General features: G+C 35.5%; 1 protein-coding gene across 3 annotated transcripts in view; it reads right to left on the reverse strand.

The window, feature by feature from the left end:
• Window positions 1–19,145, reverse strand: part of LEPR (leptin receptor) — an 82,799-nt gene that overhangs the window by 18,414 nt on the left and 45,240 nt on the right. For all 3 annotated transcript variants that reach the window (XM_003767270.3, XM_031968955.1, XM_031968957.1), the window contains exons 8-13: window positions 17,671–17,961; window positions 17,392–17,509; window positions 10,533–10,732; window positions 6,061–6,209; window positions 3,935–4,094; window positions 3,740–3,822 (exon numbers count right to left, since the gene is read on the reverse strand). In XM_003767270.3, the coding sequence (XP_003767318.1) occupies window positions 3,740–3,822; window positions 3,935–4,094; window positions 6,061–6,209; window positions 10,533–10,732; window positions 17,392–17,509; window positions 17,671–17,961 (1,001 nt within the window). The remainder of the gene's footprint in view (window positions 1–3,739; window positions 3,823–3,934; window positions 4,095–6,060; window positions 6,210–10,532; window positions 10,733–17,391; window positions 17,510–17,670; window positions 17,962–19,145) is intronic.

Genomic DNA, 19,145 nt, shown 5'->3' on the forward strand with positions numbered 1-19,145 from the left:
TGAAAACTTTCCTAGTGATTTGAATTTTCCAAAAGTGAAATGTGTTTCCCCTGCAAAATGGTTTTCCAGCAAAGATTGGGTGTTCACTTTCATGTTGGTTACCAAGAACTTGTTTTTTTTTTCCTTTTGCTGTTATACTGTAGAGGAGACATTTATTCAGGTACTAGCAAAACAAAGTCTCTAAGATCACCAACATCCTTGAACCATTGTGGTTTTCCTTTTCTCGAGCTTCATGTTCATAGTTCATCTATCACTTTTGGGTGCATTAATTACTCTATAAATTAGTTAGCCTTAGTTATTGTAACTCTTACAAAAGACACAAGTCAATTCCGGCAGATCACAGATTGACTCCATGATTCAAAAGCACTAAAAAACCTTGGCCAAATGCTGGCAGTGGGAGCAAGAACAATGCTTCAAGTGATGGTAAGAGAACATGGATTGGCCCTCACCATTTAGGATTATATACTAATACAATGAACCTTTATAAAATAGAGTTATTTTATTATGAATTCTGGAACAGTAAAAGGGAGCTAAGAGAAAAGCAGCCTGTGCATCAGCCTAGGGACCTCTGGCTTTTCCATCATCACTGACAAAAATAATCTTTTTATTTTTTTGGAAATTTAAAAATAAAAATAGATACATTTTAAATGTGGCTTCTTCAGTTAATTAAGAAACACTGAGTTTTTTTGTTTTTCTTTCCTTGCCACATGCAGTGAGGCTGAACTTCAACCCATTGAATTATGCAAGGATTCTACTTTTATATGGAAATGCATAATGAAGTTGAAAGGAGGAAAAAAGGAAAATAAAAGGTACAAACTATCCTTCAGGTTTCTTAGCTTTTTCCAAAGGGACTTTTAGCCTTCATTTGTACCCACTTCTACTTCCACCAGTTGTTGAGGGAGAGAAATTCAGAGCACTAGATAGTGGGAGATATTAGAGTTATTCTTATAGCCACTACTTGAACAATTTAATCCTAACTTTCAAATCATCTACTACAAAACCAGAATTTTTAGGCTATTTCAAAAACTAGCCAGCCAGAACTTCTGTGTCTAGATATTTCCTGATTCTGTCAACATCCCCAGAACCTCCTGTCCTGTATGCTAATCCCCAAATACCAGGCACAGATTTTTTAGCCATTATCCACCATCTGTAGGAAAAATAAATAATGTTAGTTCATATCTACTAGCCTGGCAAAAATCAATGTGCCTTAAAATTATTCAAACAAAGAGTTTGGGATTGAGGACTCTTGAAATGATTTTTAAAAGTTTCATTGATATTTTCTGGGTTTTTTTTTAACACCTTAGTCATTTTCCAGTATCCATCACACTACTACTAATGCTCTTCCACTTCATAGAAGCCTCCCTTGATATAAAGAAGGAAGATAAGAGAAAGAGAAAGGGAAGGGAAAAGGGAAGAGAAGGGAGGGGAAGGCAAGGGAACACAACAAAAATATTATTAAAATAAAACAAACCAACATGCAAAGTACATGAGGTAGCCTAGATTCTATGGCATAATTGCAGCTCCTCTCTCACTACAAAGAGAATAGCAGATTTGTCAGCATCCATTTTTTAATCAACCAATCAGTAAGCATTCATTATGTGCACTGCGGCATTAGCTCTAGGAATATAGAAAAAGGAAAAACAATCCTTGCCGTCAGTGTAAACAAATAAATACATACTAAATCCATACACTGCAAATGGAAGATAACCTTGGAACAATTCTCAACTAGGAGTCTATAAAGTTTTGTTTTTTTTAATCAATAATGGTTATTTCAATTGAATCGGTTTCCTTTATATTTCTATGTATTTTATTTTATGTAACTGAAGAAGAAGATTGTTGTGAGAAAGGGATCCATGAGGGTTCCATGACAGAAAAAAAGGTTAAGAAGACCTGACCTTAAGTTCTAAGATTGTTTGTCATATTCGATCCAAGTTCAGGATAAGCATCAGTTCTTGCTTTAAAAAGTCAAATGTTTAAATGGAGAACAAAGCAGAAAAATACAAAAAATGGATTAGCAGATAGTCCTTCACTCAACACCCTCTTCTCAAATGCCTCATAGAGTCATGGAGGTGAGCCTGGGTTCTAACTGGCTTTATTAATGGTTTGTAAGTTCCAGTCAGGCCCATCATCCAGGAGAAATTTTGAGTGGCTAAGTTCAGAGAGATTCATCCCAAAGTTTACTGGTTCACACAAAGCGATCTGGAAGGGACATTGGTAGCCATTATACAGATGAGGGCAGGGAGTTAAAGAGAGGTAGACTTAGTTTTTCTGTGGTCACACGTTGGACCATAAATCTAAAACAAAAGGGACCACAAGAGGTTTGAATTTGGATGAGGAAAAGCTAAGACACAAAGCATTAAAATGATTCTTCCAAGGGAGTAAGTGACAGAGCCAGGATCTGAATCCAGTGCTCATGACTTTAAGATCAGCACCAGTGATAGTTGACTTTAGGTTGATTTATTTGAGGGATCCGGAAACTTTTCAGGACTATGTCCTAAGTTCAAGATGGGCTACAATCTATGGCATAGAAATACTATCTATGTAGCCATGAAATTAACCAAAGACACATCACATAAGACTAGAAATACTTTTTCATTCATTCATTCATTCATTCATAATTAGAATGGTAACAATTGAGTTCTTAAAATTCCTGGTTTATATACTCAACCTCATCATTGCTAGGGCAAAAATGCTCATCCAGACTACACAGGCTGTAGAATCATTCTTTTTTCCTCAATCATGCTCTCAGCCATGTCTACACTGATCAAATGGACCTGTGCCATTGAGAAACAAAATATTTTTTTTTAATTTATTAAAGCTTTTTTATTAACAAAACATATGCATGGGTAATTTTTTTCAACATTGACCCTTGTCAATGTTCTGTTCTAAATTTTCCCCTGCCCTCCTCTCTTAGATGGCAGGTAGTCCAATACATGTTAAATATATTAAAATATATAAAACAAAATATCATTTTGAAATCTCTTCCAATTGATTTCCTCTTCCAACTCATCAGGGGTGGGATTTGAAAGGTCTCAGTCCTGATCTTCAGCCTCACCCCTACTTTCAATAGCTCAGGAAAAAATGCTCTACTTGAGAAATCAAGCTGAAAGCAAGTAAAGGTCCATAATAAATAGAATCATTGAAAAATTTGTATAACACAAACAGGTGGGGCTATGCCTGCAACCCATAAAGTCATATGACCATGTTCATATATAAAGTGTTCCAAAAGTCTTTGGCACAATTTTAAGCATTAATAGTCTAAGTACTTGTAAAAGTGAAATATATATATATATATATATATATATATATATATATATATATATACATACACACACATACACACATACTTTACAAGTACTTAGACTCTCTCTCATATATATAAATATATAATATATATGTAATGTTTATTACACATATATAATAAATATACTTCATATTATACCTATATTATATATAATGTAAATTATATATAATATATATAATGTGTATATATGGCATTTGTATCAGGGAGAATGCTAACCAGTGTCAAGAAGAAAATGAAAGTTCAAGTCTCAGTTCTGGCACATACTGTTTGTGTGACTGAATAAGGCTCTTATCCTGTCAATGCACTGGGCAGAAGCTTTAAAATGGAGAATAGCTACAGTTCTACACTAGTAAAGGGAATTTCTTCACCAAAATCTCTCTTCCAGTCTTCTCATCACCACAAAAGGCATATAAGTGACAAATTTCGGAAACATACCTTCCAAAATAAGGTAATATTTCTCTCTTTCTGCATCACATCTTCATTAATGACTCCCCAAAATTCAGGCCCTCTGATGGGAGCTGCAAGATGACAAATAAGAGAGGCTAATGGTAGAAGCATCTATTAGGGAAGGACATTTTCCAACTATACACAGCAAAGTGTTCAGGATACACTGACAACATCTGTGCCAACCTTTTATATCCATGACAACCGTGTAGGCTGGATTGCTCCAATTACTCCAATATCCCAGGTTATCGAGCCTCTTACAGCGGACCTGAGTGACATAAACTGTGCAGAGATCCAACACTTGGAAGCTGGCAGATTGGGATTCAGACCCATAAACTTGATGTACCTATAAAGTAAGTCAGAAAATATGATGTGATCATTATTACCTTGAATCTGAAACTATGGCTAAAACAATTCTGCCAAGTGCCACAGGACAGATCAGCCCTTGGAAATGAAGTGTATTTCTGGCTCTTAGAATGTCTGCTTCCCTTTCAGATTCACTTCAGATGCCTCTTTCTTACATGAGGTCTTTCTTGCTGCCCCCTTTGGCACAGGAGATAGAGTTCCAGATTCAAGGTTAGGATGATCTGGATTCAAATGTTACATGTACAAGCTGTGCAATCCTGAGAATCTCAACTAACATCTGTAGGTCTCCAGAAATCCAGAAATAATCACAGATCAATTGGAATCTGTTGTGGTGGTCCAATTCAAAGAATAGGAGTTTCCTAAGCTAATTTCTTCATATATATATTTTTTGAAAATTGTATTTTTTCCAATTACATGTACATATAGTTGTCAACATTAATTTAATAACATTTTGAGTTCCAAGTTTTTCTCCCTTCCCAAAATGGCAAGCAATCTGATAAAAGTTATACAGGGATAAGCATGTTAAACATATTTTCACATTAGTGTAAAAGAAGAAACAGAACAAAAAGGAAACCCACCAAAAAACAAATAAAAAAGTAAAGGTACTATGCTTTGATCTGCATTGAGACTCCAGAGTTATATCTCTAAATACAGAGATAAAGGGCAATTAATTAGCATGCCATTTCTTATATCAAATAGCATTTATCAGATTCCAGTTTTCTGAGCATCATTTGGAAAGGGAAGTGGAAAATGGACCAGCAAAATGGCAGGCGTATGGTTGGGTGATCAGTGTAGATATGGTAAGCTAGCACTTATCAGGCCAGTGAGGTCCTAGGGCTAGAAATGCAAGTCTGTTTGGGAAAGTGCAAAGGCTACAATGACTAGAAAATGCAATTCCATTTAAGTGTTCCATTCCCACAGATGAATTCTGAATCCTCTTTCACAGTATTACGTTTTGTTCTTCTGTCTCTCCTTCTGCCTTACCCTCCATCTCTCTTTCTCCTATTCTTTGTTCCTCCTACAAACTCCACTTGCTTTCCTAAGCCATCAAAGACCTATTTTGAGGCTCAAGTAAGATAACGTACACAAAGAATTATATCGTTATGGAATCAATCACTCTGATTACAGAATATTTCCTGATAAAATGGTAAATTAGAGTGTAGCTAAGTACTGATATAATTGGAAGAGACCCCGAGATATTTTGGAATTATGTTCAAACTACATGAGAGATCGATTGAAATTAAGCTATCCAATAGTAAAATTATTTGCCAGTTGCAGCCATTCAGTAACTTAAGATAGCCGAAGCATGTAGCATAGAATGGTGAACAGGAATGAGACCTTTGACTTTCCTGTTACAAGGAACTCCTTAAAGAAGGAAATTCCCTCTTCCAATATAGATCAGTAACTTTTCTCCAACTTCAAGCCTCAGAGAGTTGCCTAGAGGACTGAATGGTCACAGCCACTCAGCCTCTGTCAAGACTTGAATCCAAATTTTCCTGATCCTGATTCTGAAGCTACCTCTTCTTGCATTCTTCTTCCATCATTAGAAGATGCCTCTTGGTAAATAGTAGGTGCTTAATAAATGCTTTTAAATTAATTTTGCATTGACTCCTCACTATTTCCATTGTATATCACTGCTTCATTATCATGAAGCAAGTTGAGAAATGTGACCTTGGATTATCTCTAATACTTATATTTCTAAGTTTTTAGTTATTAGTTTAGATTAAGATGTTTACTCTCACAGAAATCCCCTAAAAATACATAGAGTATTTTCTTTATTTTTTCTGGAATAAATTATTTGGTAATAGTAAATATTTCAATTACAAATAAACTTAATATGATTTAAAGAATAAATTGCTATCAAGATTGTGGTTATTAAAGTTCAATAATGTTTCTTAATTTAATAAATCAAAACAAAACAAAATTTGGTTAGTAAGTGATTATACCTTCCATTGTTCTCCATGTCCATTCACAGCATAACGAATTTGAAATTGAAGTTTATTCTCTGGTAAGACTGGCTTTCTCCAGCTCACATTCAACAAACCAGTTTTGACCATAATTTCTGCATTCACTCTGGAGGGAGGCAGTGGCTTTACTAGAAATTTGAAGATAGTTCCCATTATTGACATTAATAAGAATTCTAGAGTCCATTTATACAAAAACAAAAAAAAAACAGGCAATGCATTGAGTCACAGTGCTTGGGAGGTCAATTTAAATGGACTAGTTGCAGTCATAATTTATGAGAAGAGATATCCATAGAAATTCTAGTGTCAGACTCTGTTCTTTTTCATATATATTTATTGACCTCCTCCACATGCATATATACATATATGAGGGCTTTGAAAGCCCAGGAGCTAATCACAGAAAAACATCAGACAATGAAATGTTGAATTAATGATAAATGGTATGTCCAGACCAAAAGATATCTTTATGAGGTGGAAATTAGTCCCTTGAATGAGTCAGAAAAGAGACAACATATGAGCTTGTAAAATAAAACATGTTAAAAAACATATTTCAGAATAATGTCTAAAAGTCAATTTTCGAAGTCTTAAAAAATAGAGTCAATGAGGAACTTACCTCCTGATGGAAAGAAAAGAAACTTGGAACTAAAGAAAGACAAATTGGAAGAAACTATGAAGGACCAAGAGGGGAAACAGAGGCAGGGACACCTGACTCAAAAGAAAGACTACCTGATTCAGGAAACCTACTTGCTTGGGTCTTGAGAGGGAGGCATGTTGGGACAGAAGTCAAATTGTTCATTTCCACTACTGTCTAAAGTTATTTTCTTCATTCTTCTTTCTTCCCTAGAGCATCATAATGAGAGACAGGAGTCTTTTTCTCCTGGTTTAAGGAAAAGGAAAGGGAGAGGAATTGTTTCCTTTTCTTTATTTTAAGAGTTTGCTTTATCTTAAACTATGATAACCAGAAGCATTAACTTAATGGTGGTATACTTAGTAAAGATGAAGTAGAGAGAAAGCAACTGACATGGGCAATATCCCCAGAAAAGAGATAAACATAGTTCAAACAGTGAGATGTTTTGCCAGATTTGGGGTCTGTGGCTGACAACTACAAAGAGAATAGAGGACAGATGATGAAAATATTCCAAGCAGATTTGTTTGAGGAATAGCTGATATAACTGGATGAAAAATTATGTGTGTGGCAAAAGTATAAGGAGACTGGAAATACTGCATAGTGAGTTGGTTATGAAGGGCTTCAAATGTGAAACATCATTCTGCATTTTATCCTGGAGGTGATAGGGACTCATTGAAATTTAGTGACTAGGAGGGAAGGATGGCATAGTTGGACTTGAATGTAGAAACATGGACAAAGCAATTCTTTATTGTTTGCATTTATTTCCCTTCTTTCCTTCTTTTTATTTATTTCTTCCTTTTTTTGGCTAGGGCTCTGTTGCTCTCTTCATATTGGTAATACTTTTTGTGATTCGAGCTTATTAAGAGAAGGCATTAGCGTCAATTTTCAGATCCAATTGCTGGTTTAGATATGACAGATTGAAAGACGAAATTGTGATAATTGGTTGTAAGAGCTAATGCTCATCTTCAAGATGTCTTCTAATTTCATGCTAGTCTTGATGAGGTTTTTTTTTTTTTAATTCTGGAGCTTTTCTCTTTTTTGGATCATGAACTTCATTGGCAGTCTAGAGAAGCTCATTGATCTTTTTTTCAAAGAATGTTTTTAATGAATAAAATAAATATACAGGATTACAAAGAAAATAATTTCCATTGAAATGTAGTTATCAAAGTACATATTTGTTGTTGTTGGAGTAAATAGTGCTGTGGATAGAGAGTTGGAGTCAAAAAGACATCTTCAGGAGAACAAAGCTGGTCTCAGACACTTATGAACTGTGTAACCCTGGGGAAGCCATTGAACCCTGTTTGCCTCATTTGTCAAAATGAACTGGATTAGGAAATGGCAAGCTACTCTAGTATCTTTGCCAAGAAAATTCCTAAAAAGGACCACAAAGAGTTAGATGGGACGAAAATGTGGCTAAACAAGAACAACAAAATATGTATATTACTTTACATATGTACAATATAGTTGAAATACGGTTATTAAATCGTACATGCACATACATATATATAAACATATGTAGCATTATATAATAATACAAATACTATGTAATACAACAAAATTTACATATACATATTTCTATACATATACATACACATGTATGCATGCATATATAGGGTTCATGAACCCTAGATCACAAATTCCTGATCCTATCAATTGATGGTGAGCAGACACTTGTGACCGGGATGATTTATGTATATAAATGTAGCTAGAGAGCATAAACAACAAAATCCTGGAGCTCGGGTTGGGAACCATCTTCAAATTCTAACTCAGCAATTATGACTTGTGTGACACTGAGCAAGTCACTTAACTTCTTTCCCCCTCAGTTTTTTCATCTATAAAATGAGGATAATAATAGCACCTGCTTTACAGGGTTACTGTTCAGATAAAATGAAATAACATGTAAAAAGTGGCTTACAAATCAGTGGACACTATAAAAATGCTAGCTAATGAGAGATATTATTATTGCTATTATTATCTTTTCCTCAAGAATAGAATGATACTACATTAAATGCCTTGCTAAGATTTACGGCATTTTCATGATCTACCAGTTTGGCAATGATGTCCATAAAAGGAATAATAAATCAATAAAACTTTTATTAAGCAACCTAGTATGTGCCAAGCACTGAGCTAAGTGCTGGAAATGGAGTTACATTGTCATGACCTTTCTCAAGGAGTCTAAGCTGATTCTTTATGAGCAATGCTTTCTTTCTCATTAAACATCTCTTTAATGATACATTCTACAATTTGCAGAAATCAAAGTCAAGCTCACTGATTTATGGTTCATAAAAGTCTGTTCTCTTTTCTTTTTTTTGGTTGAAAAATTGAGACATTTGCCCTTCTCTGTTTCTGTAGAGATGATTACGTTTCTGACAATCCTTCAAATATAATGGATAATAGGTCAGCAATCACTTCTTCCTGGTCATTCAGTAAGCCTCAATGTAGTTGATCTGGACAAATGAATCAAATTCATCAAAGGAAACCAGTTATTTGTTTGCTATCTCTTTGATTCTTCCTTTTATCTTGGGTATTGACTTGTTATTTGTGATTTCCTCTCCTTTCTAATTCCATCTCCTTGGCAGAGAAAAAGAACTTTAAAAAAATACTTAAACCCTGAATGACTTTAAATTCTGTCATCAGTTGCCATAATAGAACAATGTCTTTATATTAATTTCCTTTTCATGCTCATCTTTGACATATTGAACATTTTTCATACTGTACCTTGTAACATTTTTGAATTCATCTTTTGTTACCTGCTCTTGTTTCTATTGTGTGTGTGTGTGTACGTGTATGTATAAACAGTGATCTTCCTATTCATCCACTTGCTGTCTTCATAGGACTTCTCTTTTTAAACCTCATGAAAGATGTTCCTTTATGTCTTTCGAATCTCTTTCTGGAGAGTTTCCTATCATCAGATACCTAGTAGCCAACCTGCTGGTTACAAGTCCTTGAACCAACAACAGTCTGTCATGAAAATCCAGTCCAATTTGGAAGGACGTTCCACTGGTCTTGCCTTCAAGAATCCATAGTCTGTGCTGTGGCACAAAGAATGGGCCGGCACAGGAGATATACAAAGATGTACAAAATTTTTAATAATATGAAAATTTCAGCTGAAAGGAATATGTGTATGTCTATACATACATACATACATACATATATATATGTATATATACATTCACATATACAAATATACACAGAGAGAGCAGATTGTGTATATATATATATACATGCACATACTTATCATTTAATACATGTGCATATGCCTATATACTATATATATACATATGAACTAACATACTTGGGATATGTACTTATGTTCAGTCCAATTTTGTTGGGTAAAAATGTTTTATAACATGAATTGGAAGCAATATGGTAAATTGCAAAGAGAGATACATTTAGAGTAATGTGATGAGTTCAAATCTCCTTCCCATTTTCTATTCAGATATCCTTGAGCAGATCACTTAATTTTTCTGGACCTCAGTTTCCTGATGTGAAAAATGAGGAGTTTGGATTAGAAGCCCTCTAAAGTATCTTTCCCAGCTCTAAATATATAATAGTGTTAGTCATATACATTTTTCAGCTATATAACAAAATAGTCCTCTCTAAGAAAGGTTGTGGTGATTTACAGCAAAATAAGAATGTAAAATTTTACCTAAACTGATGCCCTCTCATTCTGAATACTCATAAATCTTTCTAGGGCATTGTGTGAATAAAAAAAAAAATAGAAAATCACCCATTATCCACTATTATTCACCCTGGCACTCTACATTATAGCCATCTTAATGGAATATTCCAAAAGAAGATAAACACAAACAACAACATGACATACCTACAGAATCTGGAACAACACATGTTGGGGGAGATTCAAGTGACCCCAATGAGTGGATGATCTGTATCCACATGGTATACCCAGACAGAAGAAAGATGGGCTGGAAAGTGCATTCATAAAAGCCATCCTTCTGTAAATGACAATCTTTGGGATCTGAGGCATGATGAGTAGTTGGAAAGTCAGAACAATACAGGCTGCTCCTTTAAAGGCATAAAAGCAATCAATTAGGATCCTTCTAGATTACATCTTCAATAAAAATAACAATATTTTTTGAAAAACATAAAGGCTACTTTAGAGAAGGGAAGGCAGCAACCTGTTTTCATTTATTAAATTGATCTTCCAAGTGGAAGAACATTTTTAAAAATCCCAGCACCAATATAATCTAATATTTTCTAATGGAAACAGAAACTTTTACTGGGTGTTTCACAGAAGTGAGTAGGATCAGGCACACAAGACAGAGAACACAGCACCCATACCTTACAAAAATTTGCAAATAAGATAAAGTCAGAACATATAAACATGAAAGAAACAAACATTAAGGAATCAGTGTCATGTACAAAACATGATTTTATAAAACATTTATTGGGTACCTGCTAGACACTAGGAACTGTCCTAGGTGCTTGGATACAAAGTCAAAGGTGAAGCACCCTCTGCCTTATGTTTGACAATAGAGATAACAAAAAGAAATGTAAACAGAGAAGGAAAGATGAGGTCAGTTGATGAAGGAGAGAGGCCTATCCATCAGAGCATTCAGAGAAGGCTTTTTATGGGAGCTAACAAGTGAAGGAAGCAAAAAATAATAATAATAATAACATGAAAGAAACATAAAATGGATTCTAACAAATAAAAGTGAGGAGGTAGCTCAGTAATACAGTGGCATTAGATGCTGGATCTGAAGTTAGTAAAAGATGAGTTCAAATCCTGACTTGGATATTTCTTAACTGTAAGACTGACCAAGGCACTTGAGCTTTGTCTCTTAGTTTTCTTAGCTATAAAAATGGAGATAATAATAATAATAATAGCATTACCTTCTAGGATTGCAACAAAAATCAAATGAGATAATGTTTGTTCAATGTTTTGAAAATTCCAGATCATTAGATAAATACTTGCTACTATTATTGGAGGAAGTCACAAGAACTGGATAGTAGAAATGTTTAGTTTAATAGTGGGAGAGTTGGTAAGATTTCTGGGAACTACTGCTCAGACTCTATATTCTTAGCAAATATGCTAATGATTTGCTAATGCTGTTCTCTGTATATGCATCTAATGTTCTTTCTGTCCCTGCTTCTTGTTAGTATGCACCTGTTAGTATGTTAGTTAGTCATCACAGATTGATATCTTCCCTTTCAACACCTCAGTCATTCAGTTCTTTTAAAGAGATTTCCAGGATTAGATTAAAGAAATATAACCCAGGGAACTGACAGGAATTTGTAAAATTCATGGATTTTTAGAGAAATTTAGAGAGATTTAGAAAAAGAAAGAAAGAAAGGAAGGAAGGAAGGAAGGAAGGAAGGAAGGAAGGAAGGAAGGAAGGAAGGAAGGAAGGAAGGAAAGAAGGAAGGAAGAAAGAAAGAAAGAATATCCATGCATATGTTTTGAAAATAAAAGTTTTTTTTTTAATTGAAACAAAATTAAAAAAAATGGTTGTGCAATATATATCGAGAGAGAGAGAGAGAGAGAGAGAGAGAGAGAGATTGAGGCTGGTTCTGTGACCCTGGGAAAGTCACATAACATCTCAGTGCCTCTAGACTACTTCAAAAACCAAAGAATTAAAAAAAAATGCATATAGATCCTGATGGAGGAAATTTTCTTCTTGGGAGATCTCTGAGCCATAAAACTGGGTAAAAGGAAAATAGAGTGACAGATGACATCTACATGGACTGAGGGGGAGAGAAATGATGGTGAATATATCAGTTAGAGGCCTCTCAGCATGTTTGCATAATAATAAACATTTACATAGCACTTTAAATTTAAATTAAAGAATTCCCCACACATTATCTATTTGAGCCTTTCAATAATCCTAAGAGCAACAGACATTACAAGTATATTTGTGATTTTGTGATGATGCATTATTATTCCCATTTGTAGACATGAAGAAACAGGAAGTCAGAGAAATTAAATGACTTGCTTATGTGACTTACACAACTGGTAAATGTCAGAAGTAGGATATGGATGAGCATAACAGAACTTTGGAGATGAAAGGAAATCTCAGCAGCCTCTAGTCCAATCTATACCAGAAAAGGAAAACTGCACAATGTGCCCAAAATGGAGCCTCCTTAGCTACCTCACAAATACTTCCATAATACAAGGAAACTCACAGACTCTTTAAGCAGGCCCTCCCATTTTGTGAAGTTTTGATCACTAACTTATCCTGACATCAAGTCTATTTACCTCTTGATGTCTTCAAAGATGGATTCTAGTTCTGCCCTCAGGGTCCAAACTTTGTCTTTACTCAAGACAGCCTTTCAAATCCAGGTATTATGCCCTGTCCTGACCTGCAGTTGGCTCTTCTTCAGACTAAACATGAAATTCAAACAAGTGATCTCTCTGTAAAACAAATTCAAGGTTCTTTTCCATCTCGGTCTTGCTCTCCAGCTTGGCAATGGCCTTTTTAAATTCTGGCACCAAAACCTACCCACAATAATCTAGTTATGTTCTTATCAGGGCAACCTTAGATCTCATTACCTTCTCTGTCATATCACTCTGCTGACTAATGTCTAATGTAAGCTTGTGATCCACTAAGCAGATCTTTTCCAGATAAACACAATCTAACTAAACTTTGCTCATCTAGTAAATTTGTTGTGTTTTTTTAAACCCAAGTATAAGACTTCTTATTAATCGATGTTGAATTTCATGTTACTAGACAGCTCTATTGAAAAGTTTGTTAGCTCTTCTTCCCAGGTTAATGCCATCTGAGAGATTTTATCGGGAGAGAATGATAGTGTGGACCTGAAATTGGAGCTGAGAAAGGACTAGAAGAAAGATCTACATGGGGAAATTAGAGACAGACAGAGAAAGAGGCACAAAAAGAGAAAGACAAAGAGAAGAGATACCAAAACAAAGAGATAGAAAGAGAAAGTGAGAGAGATAAAAAGACAGAAAGAGAGAGAGACAGAAAGAATAAGTTAGGAAATAGAAATAGGAATCAAGAAGCAAACATTCTCATTTCTAGAACTTTGCCACTAATAACACAGGCAGAAAGCCATCATTCAGGCAACTCCGGAAATAGTAAAAGATCAGGTAAGAGAAAGGGTTAGACTAAAAAAGTATTAGGAAAGTACAAGTCAAGGCCAGCAAGAAATTAGATAAAATCTGGGAATTCATGTATAACAGAGATAAAGAAAAGAATGGGATTTGGGACCGGAACAGGAGAATAGAAAGCACTCACATACTAACTAAGGGATGTACTTGTTTATTTTTACAGGAATTGACTAACCTGGGGCTTAACAGTAGGTGCAGGTAGGACATTCAAAAGATAATACATAGTTAAATGGTAAAGGATAAGGGTTTTGAGGAAATTGATATTCACATTGACATACAAGTATTGAAATACCCCAACACAGTGTCTTTTATCTAATCCTTGCTCCTCTGTACCTGCCAGATAGCTTATCCACATCCACTATAAGGCCCAGGGTCACCACCATTCCTCCCTCTCTCACACTATTTTTGTCTCTATAAATCTCTCTCTATATCTCTCTCTTTCTGCTTCTTATCTCTGTATTTATCTTTGCTTCCATCTCTGCCTCTTTCTTTATTGGTCTGTCTCTGTCTCTCTCTGTCTCTGTCTCTGTCTCTTTTATGGAGCTGAGGTTCTTCAGTGAAGTGTGAATCTGGATTTGAGGAGTCAATTTCTCCTTTTGCAAAATAGAGCTTTGACAATTGTGTTACCTACTTTATGTATGAGTTGTGAGAATCGAATGAAATAATGTAGCTGAAGTAGGTTAGCTATTATTTTTGTTACTGTCATTATAGAGGTGTGGCTGCTAGAGTTCATCTAAAGAAATTTGTGGATTTTAGGGCACTTAAAAAGTCTAGGGTCAAAGTGCTTAGGACAGGGCCTGCATAGCCCTGTTAGGGAAATGTATGAGAGAGACAAAGAGAGATTAACGCAGAAAAAGACAATGTCTTTTCAACAGGCTGAGAATCCCTCACAGGTAGCTATGCCAAGGGAGGTCCCTTGGCCTGGCATGATTCCTGCTTTTACATCCTCTGCAAGGAATTGAGCTGAAGGAAGCCTGTTATATGGGTAACTCGGTGGGGGCTGGGAGCAGTTTGAGTTGAAATCAGAATAGAGAATCTTCCAGTTGAATGAGTGCCCCTGGACTAATCTCCAACTTAATAGAGGTTGATAATTAGATCTCCAGCTTGGGCTAAGTAGGAGTGGTCCTGTACTCAACTAGTCCCAGCCAGATAACAGAATGAAACTTTATCTTGATTCCCTGGGGCGGGTCAATCAGGGGAGAGTTTCTCTGAGGGAATTTCTCAAGTGTTCCCCCCAAAGTCTGAGAGAGAGAGTGAGAGTTTCAGGGCTCCCCTTGTTAGATTTAAAGCTGGAAGGGGGGTGGGAGCCAACAAAACTACTCCTTCCTTTTAAAGATGAAGAAACTAAGTTGGAAGGATGTGAAGGGTTCACTTGTCCACAGTTCCACAAGAAGTGAGCTCTGACTCTCAAGATCTTTCCCTAGTACCCAAGGGAATCCTTTTCTCCTCAAAGCTAATAGCTCAGGCTGTTCTGATGCCTTTGAAATGTCTGTTTTGGCTTCTTCTTTCTACTTACCAAAGCTTTGAGAATTTACTTCCTTTATGCAACATTTATTACAAAGTAGAGAACATAATAGTAAATGAATAATTATTCACTTGCTGAATATTTATTGGTCATGCCCTGAGTACTTAATGGGTATTGAGTCAGTTGCTGATTATTAGAAACCTTTGAGGAGGAGGGGTGTATAAGGACTTGAATTGTCAGCCCACTGCTAGATTACCTAGGGGTCTGAAAACAGTCCTCTGAAATTCTCATTCTTTGAGACCCAATAAAAATGGCACCTTTGCCAAGACAACTTCCCTGATCTCCCCTGCCAGAAATGATCTCTTTCCTATGAATTCCCATCAGTTATCCCCCTCTTACAGTTTTTAGTACTCACAACTTCTTACTATAATCTTGGGTATATGTTTTCTTCTATTTACTTCAAGGTAAGTTTCTTATAGATATTATATATCTTTGTGACTCCCACGGTACGTAGTAAAGTTTCTTGGATATAGCAAGAACATGGTAAATTGTTTCTGAATCAATGAAAAATTGAAATCCCCTCAGTTTCCCTCAAAAGGTAATTTATATTTCTATATTTTCATATATATAATATATACACACACATTGTTGTGTATATATGTATGTGTATATGTGTACATGTGGGGGAGGTATAAAATTTCTGAATATATATAGGAGGACCTAAACACTATAATGGATAGAGTTCTGAGCATGGAGTCAGAAAGACCTGAGTTCAAATCCAGCTTCAGACACATACTAGCTATAGAAACCTATGGGCCTCAGTTTCCCCATCTGTAAAATGAGCTGGAAAAGGCAGTAGCAAACTGCTCCAGTATCTCTGCTAAGAAAACCCCAAATGGGGTCAAGAAGAATCAGACATGACTGAAAGAAGTGAACAACAACAAAAACAGATTCTGCATTTTTCTGAAAGCATGAATTTGTGAGCTACTATACAGATCACAGAAGACAAAGAATTTCAAAGGTTGCTTCAATATTTCAGTGATCCATGATAGAGTATCAACATGGGGACCAGGTAAAGCAGCCTAGCTTGCTACCTTTTGATGGCTTGATGTAGTATGGCCAAAGAAATTTCTAAAGATTGTAGGATCATAGACTCAGAGGTCTTTGAGCCCAAACTCATTATTTTACATATTTAAAAAAAAACTAATGCACAATATAGTTAAGTGAGGTGCCCAAGGTCATGATGTAATATAGTTTCTAGAGGAGACAGCAATAATTTTAAGGTCCTCTGACCTTAGGGGGCTTCTCTTCTAACAATAAATCAGTGATTCTAAGTCCTCTGCTTTTGGAATCTGACCAAGGACCTCCACACCCAACCTGAGAATTCTATAGTCTTCTGGCTTCAGGATAATCCCACAGATCAAACTCCTGAGACAACAGTGAAGTTCATTGATGACTGTGAGATGGATAATCTGTTGGTCAGTGATAGCCCAATTCCAGAGATCACTCCTCTGCCATAAAATTAGCATATCATACCATGAAGAACTAGATAAATGTGTGTCCTTGCTTCTGGTTCTTTGTTAAATTCTCTTGGAATTTAGATTGCTTAAATTGGCATTACAATTACAATAAACTTTGCCCCTTGACTTGGAGATGGGTTCAAGCCTGCATATTCTTTTGAGATACCTGGAGACACCAGTCTGTGACCCCCAACCTTTTGGGATTCCTTCCCGAGTTCAGCAGTCATAACTATCTTTGGTAAGATCAAACACAGTTCTTCTTAACTCCAGGTACATGATCCTCTCTTCCATCCTACTTTTTCTTTTAAGCTCATCCCTTGGCAACCAACCTTTAATGGACCTGTCTGAACTTGAACCATAATTTGGTTCAAACTATAGATATCCATCATTGACTATTTCAATATATTAAGAAACACCCAAACTTTTATTCTATTGATATAAATTCATGTAGAAGAATGGGCAATCACTATAAAAATATTCTTATGTTTTTACTGTGAGCAAGGAACTAATTTATTTGTTAATTTTTGCCATAATGATTGTCCTGAGCCAAAAGTAGAATTCCCAATGCCCAGCAAACTTCCCCCAACCCCCACCCCATGAAAATCATCCATACCTGAAATATCTTAACTGCAACATACTTCCCATGAGTGATGAAACTGTGTTGGCTGGCCATCTGCAAGTCATTTTAGTTAAGTACCCATCAGTTTCACATGAGATATTGATATTGACATCTATTTAAAACACATTAAAATATTAATATAAAGAGAAAACAGAACACAGAAATTGAATGCAAAATAAAACTACTTTTTAGTTCTCAACTGAGTCTCTACAAAAGGGCCCATGTTGAACAATCAGCAGGTAGAATGGAATAAGTTGGAAAGAGCCTTCTTACCGATTACATATAATTCTGCATAGCGGTGATGGCACTCGTTCTCCTGGCAGCAGTACACAGCATCATAAGTATATTTTCCTCTGGGTTTAGTTGCATTCATATTGAGAAGAGTGACCCTGCTCACATGGGCATTCATAACGTCATAGTGACTGGAGGGGATTTTTTCTGCTAAATTCAACCACCAGAAGACATTCTTGGAAGGGATGATCTTGTTTTGATGCTTGTAGATGCAGTAAAATGATGCATTAGATCCAACACTTGTCAGAATTTTGGGTGGAAAATATATGACCTCTATAGGGCAGGGGAAAAGAGAGAATATATGATATTAATAATCTCTAGAAAAAATTGATTTCAAAGATTTGTCCAATGTCTATTCCAAGGCAAATGATAAGACTAAACTAACATAAAATGGGGCATTTAAACATTGAAAGAAGTCTACTCAATCCTTCTTAAATTGTAGTTAAAGGATAATTTTTGAAATGCTGTCATAAAAGAAATTAGGGGGTAGCTAATTGAGCTGAGTAGCTTTGACAAAAAAGGGATCCCCCTCTTCCTCTAGCATAAGGAGAAAAGGATGATTGAAGAAGTTCTCTGAAGACTAGGAAGTGGATGGAAAGGTTAAGGGAACGGTTCACTAGAAATGGCGCCAATGTTTTCAGTAAACTAGGAGAAAACTTTTTGTCAAGGATGGGGAATGAGCTTTGAAAAAATTTGACTTTGGATCTTGCTTTTACAAAAAAGTTAGAAACAGCTATTATCTACTAGACGCTCCTTCCCACATCCACAACAACCACTAGTTAGTGTTCTTTCTTCAAATTACCTTGCTTTTTCTTATCTGTGCATACACTGAATACTCTCAGTAGATGTTAGTTTCTTGAATATATTTCTGTCTTTTCTTAGCATAGTAGGCTATGCTATGAATACAGTAGGCAACCAATAAATGTTGGATTTAAATTTAAACAAGAAGATTAAATACACTGAAATGAAACACCAATTATTGAAAGTTTGTCTACTTGGAATTCACAGAAATGGAAGTGTTTCTTCCTTAAGTGCCCTTAAGTCAGCAGGACTTGAATTCAAATGTGGCTTTTGATTCTTAACACTTACCATCTGTGTAGTTAAGTCACTTACTCCCAATTACTATATATATATATATATATATATATATATATATATATATAATTGATGCTCAAAGGGCTATAAAACTGTGCATATCTTTTGATTCAACAGTGCTGCTACTGGGTCTGTATCATAAAGAATTCAAAAAAGAAGGAAAAGGACTCACATGTGCAAAAATTGTTTGTAGCAGCTCATTTTGTGGTACCAAGAATTGGAAACTGAGAAGATGCTCATCAATTGGGGCTTGGCTAAATAAGTTATGATATATGAGAGTAATGGAATATTGTTATTACACAAAAATGATGAATTAGTTGGCCCCAAAAGATTTCCATGAATTAATGCTGGACAAAACAAGC

The sequence above is a fragment of the Sarcophilus harrisii genome, chromosome 4 (assembly GCF_902635505.1).
Source record: "Sarcophilus harrisii chromosome 4, mSarHar1.11, whole genome shotgun sequence".
Classification (NCBI taxonomy): Eukaryota; Metazoa; Chordata; class Mammalia; order Dasyuromorphia; family Dasyuridae; genus Sarcophilus; species Sarcophilus harrisii.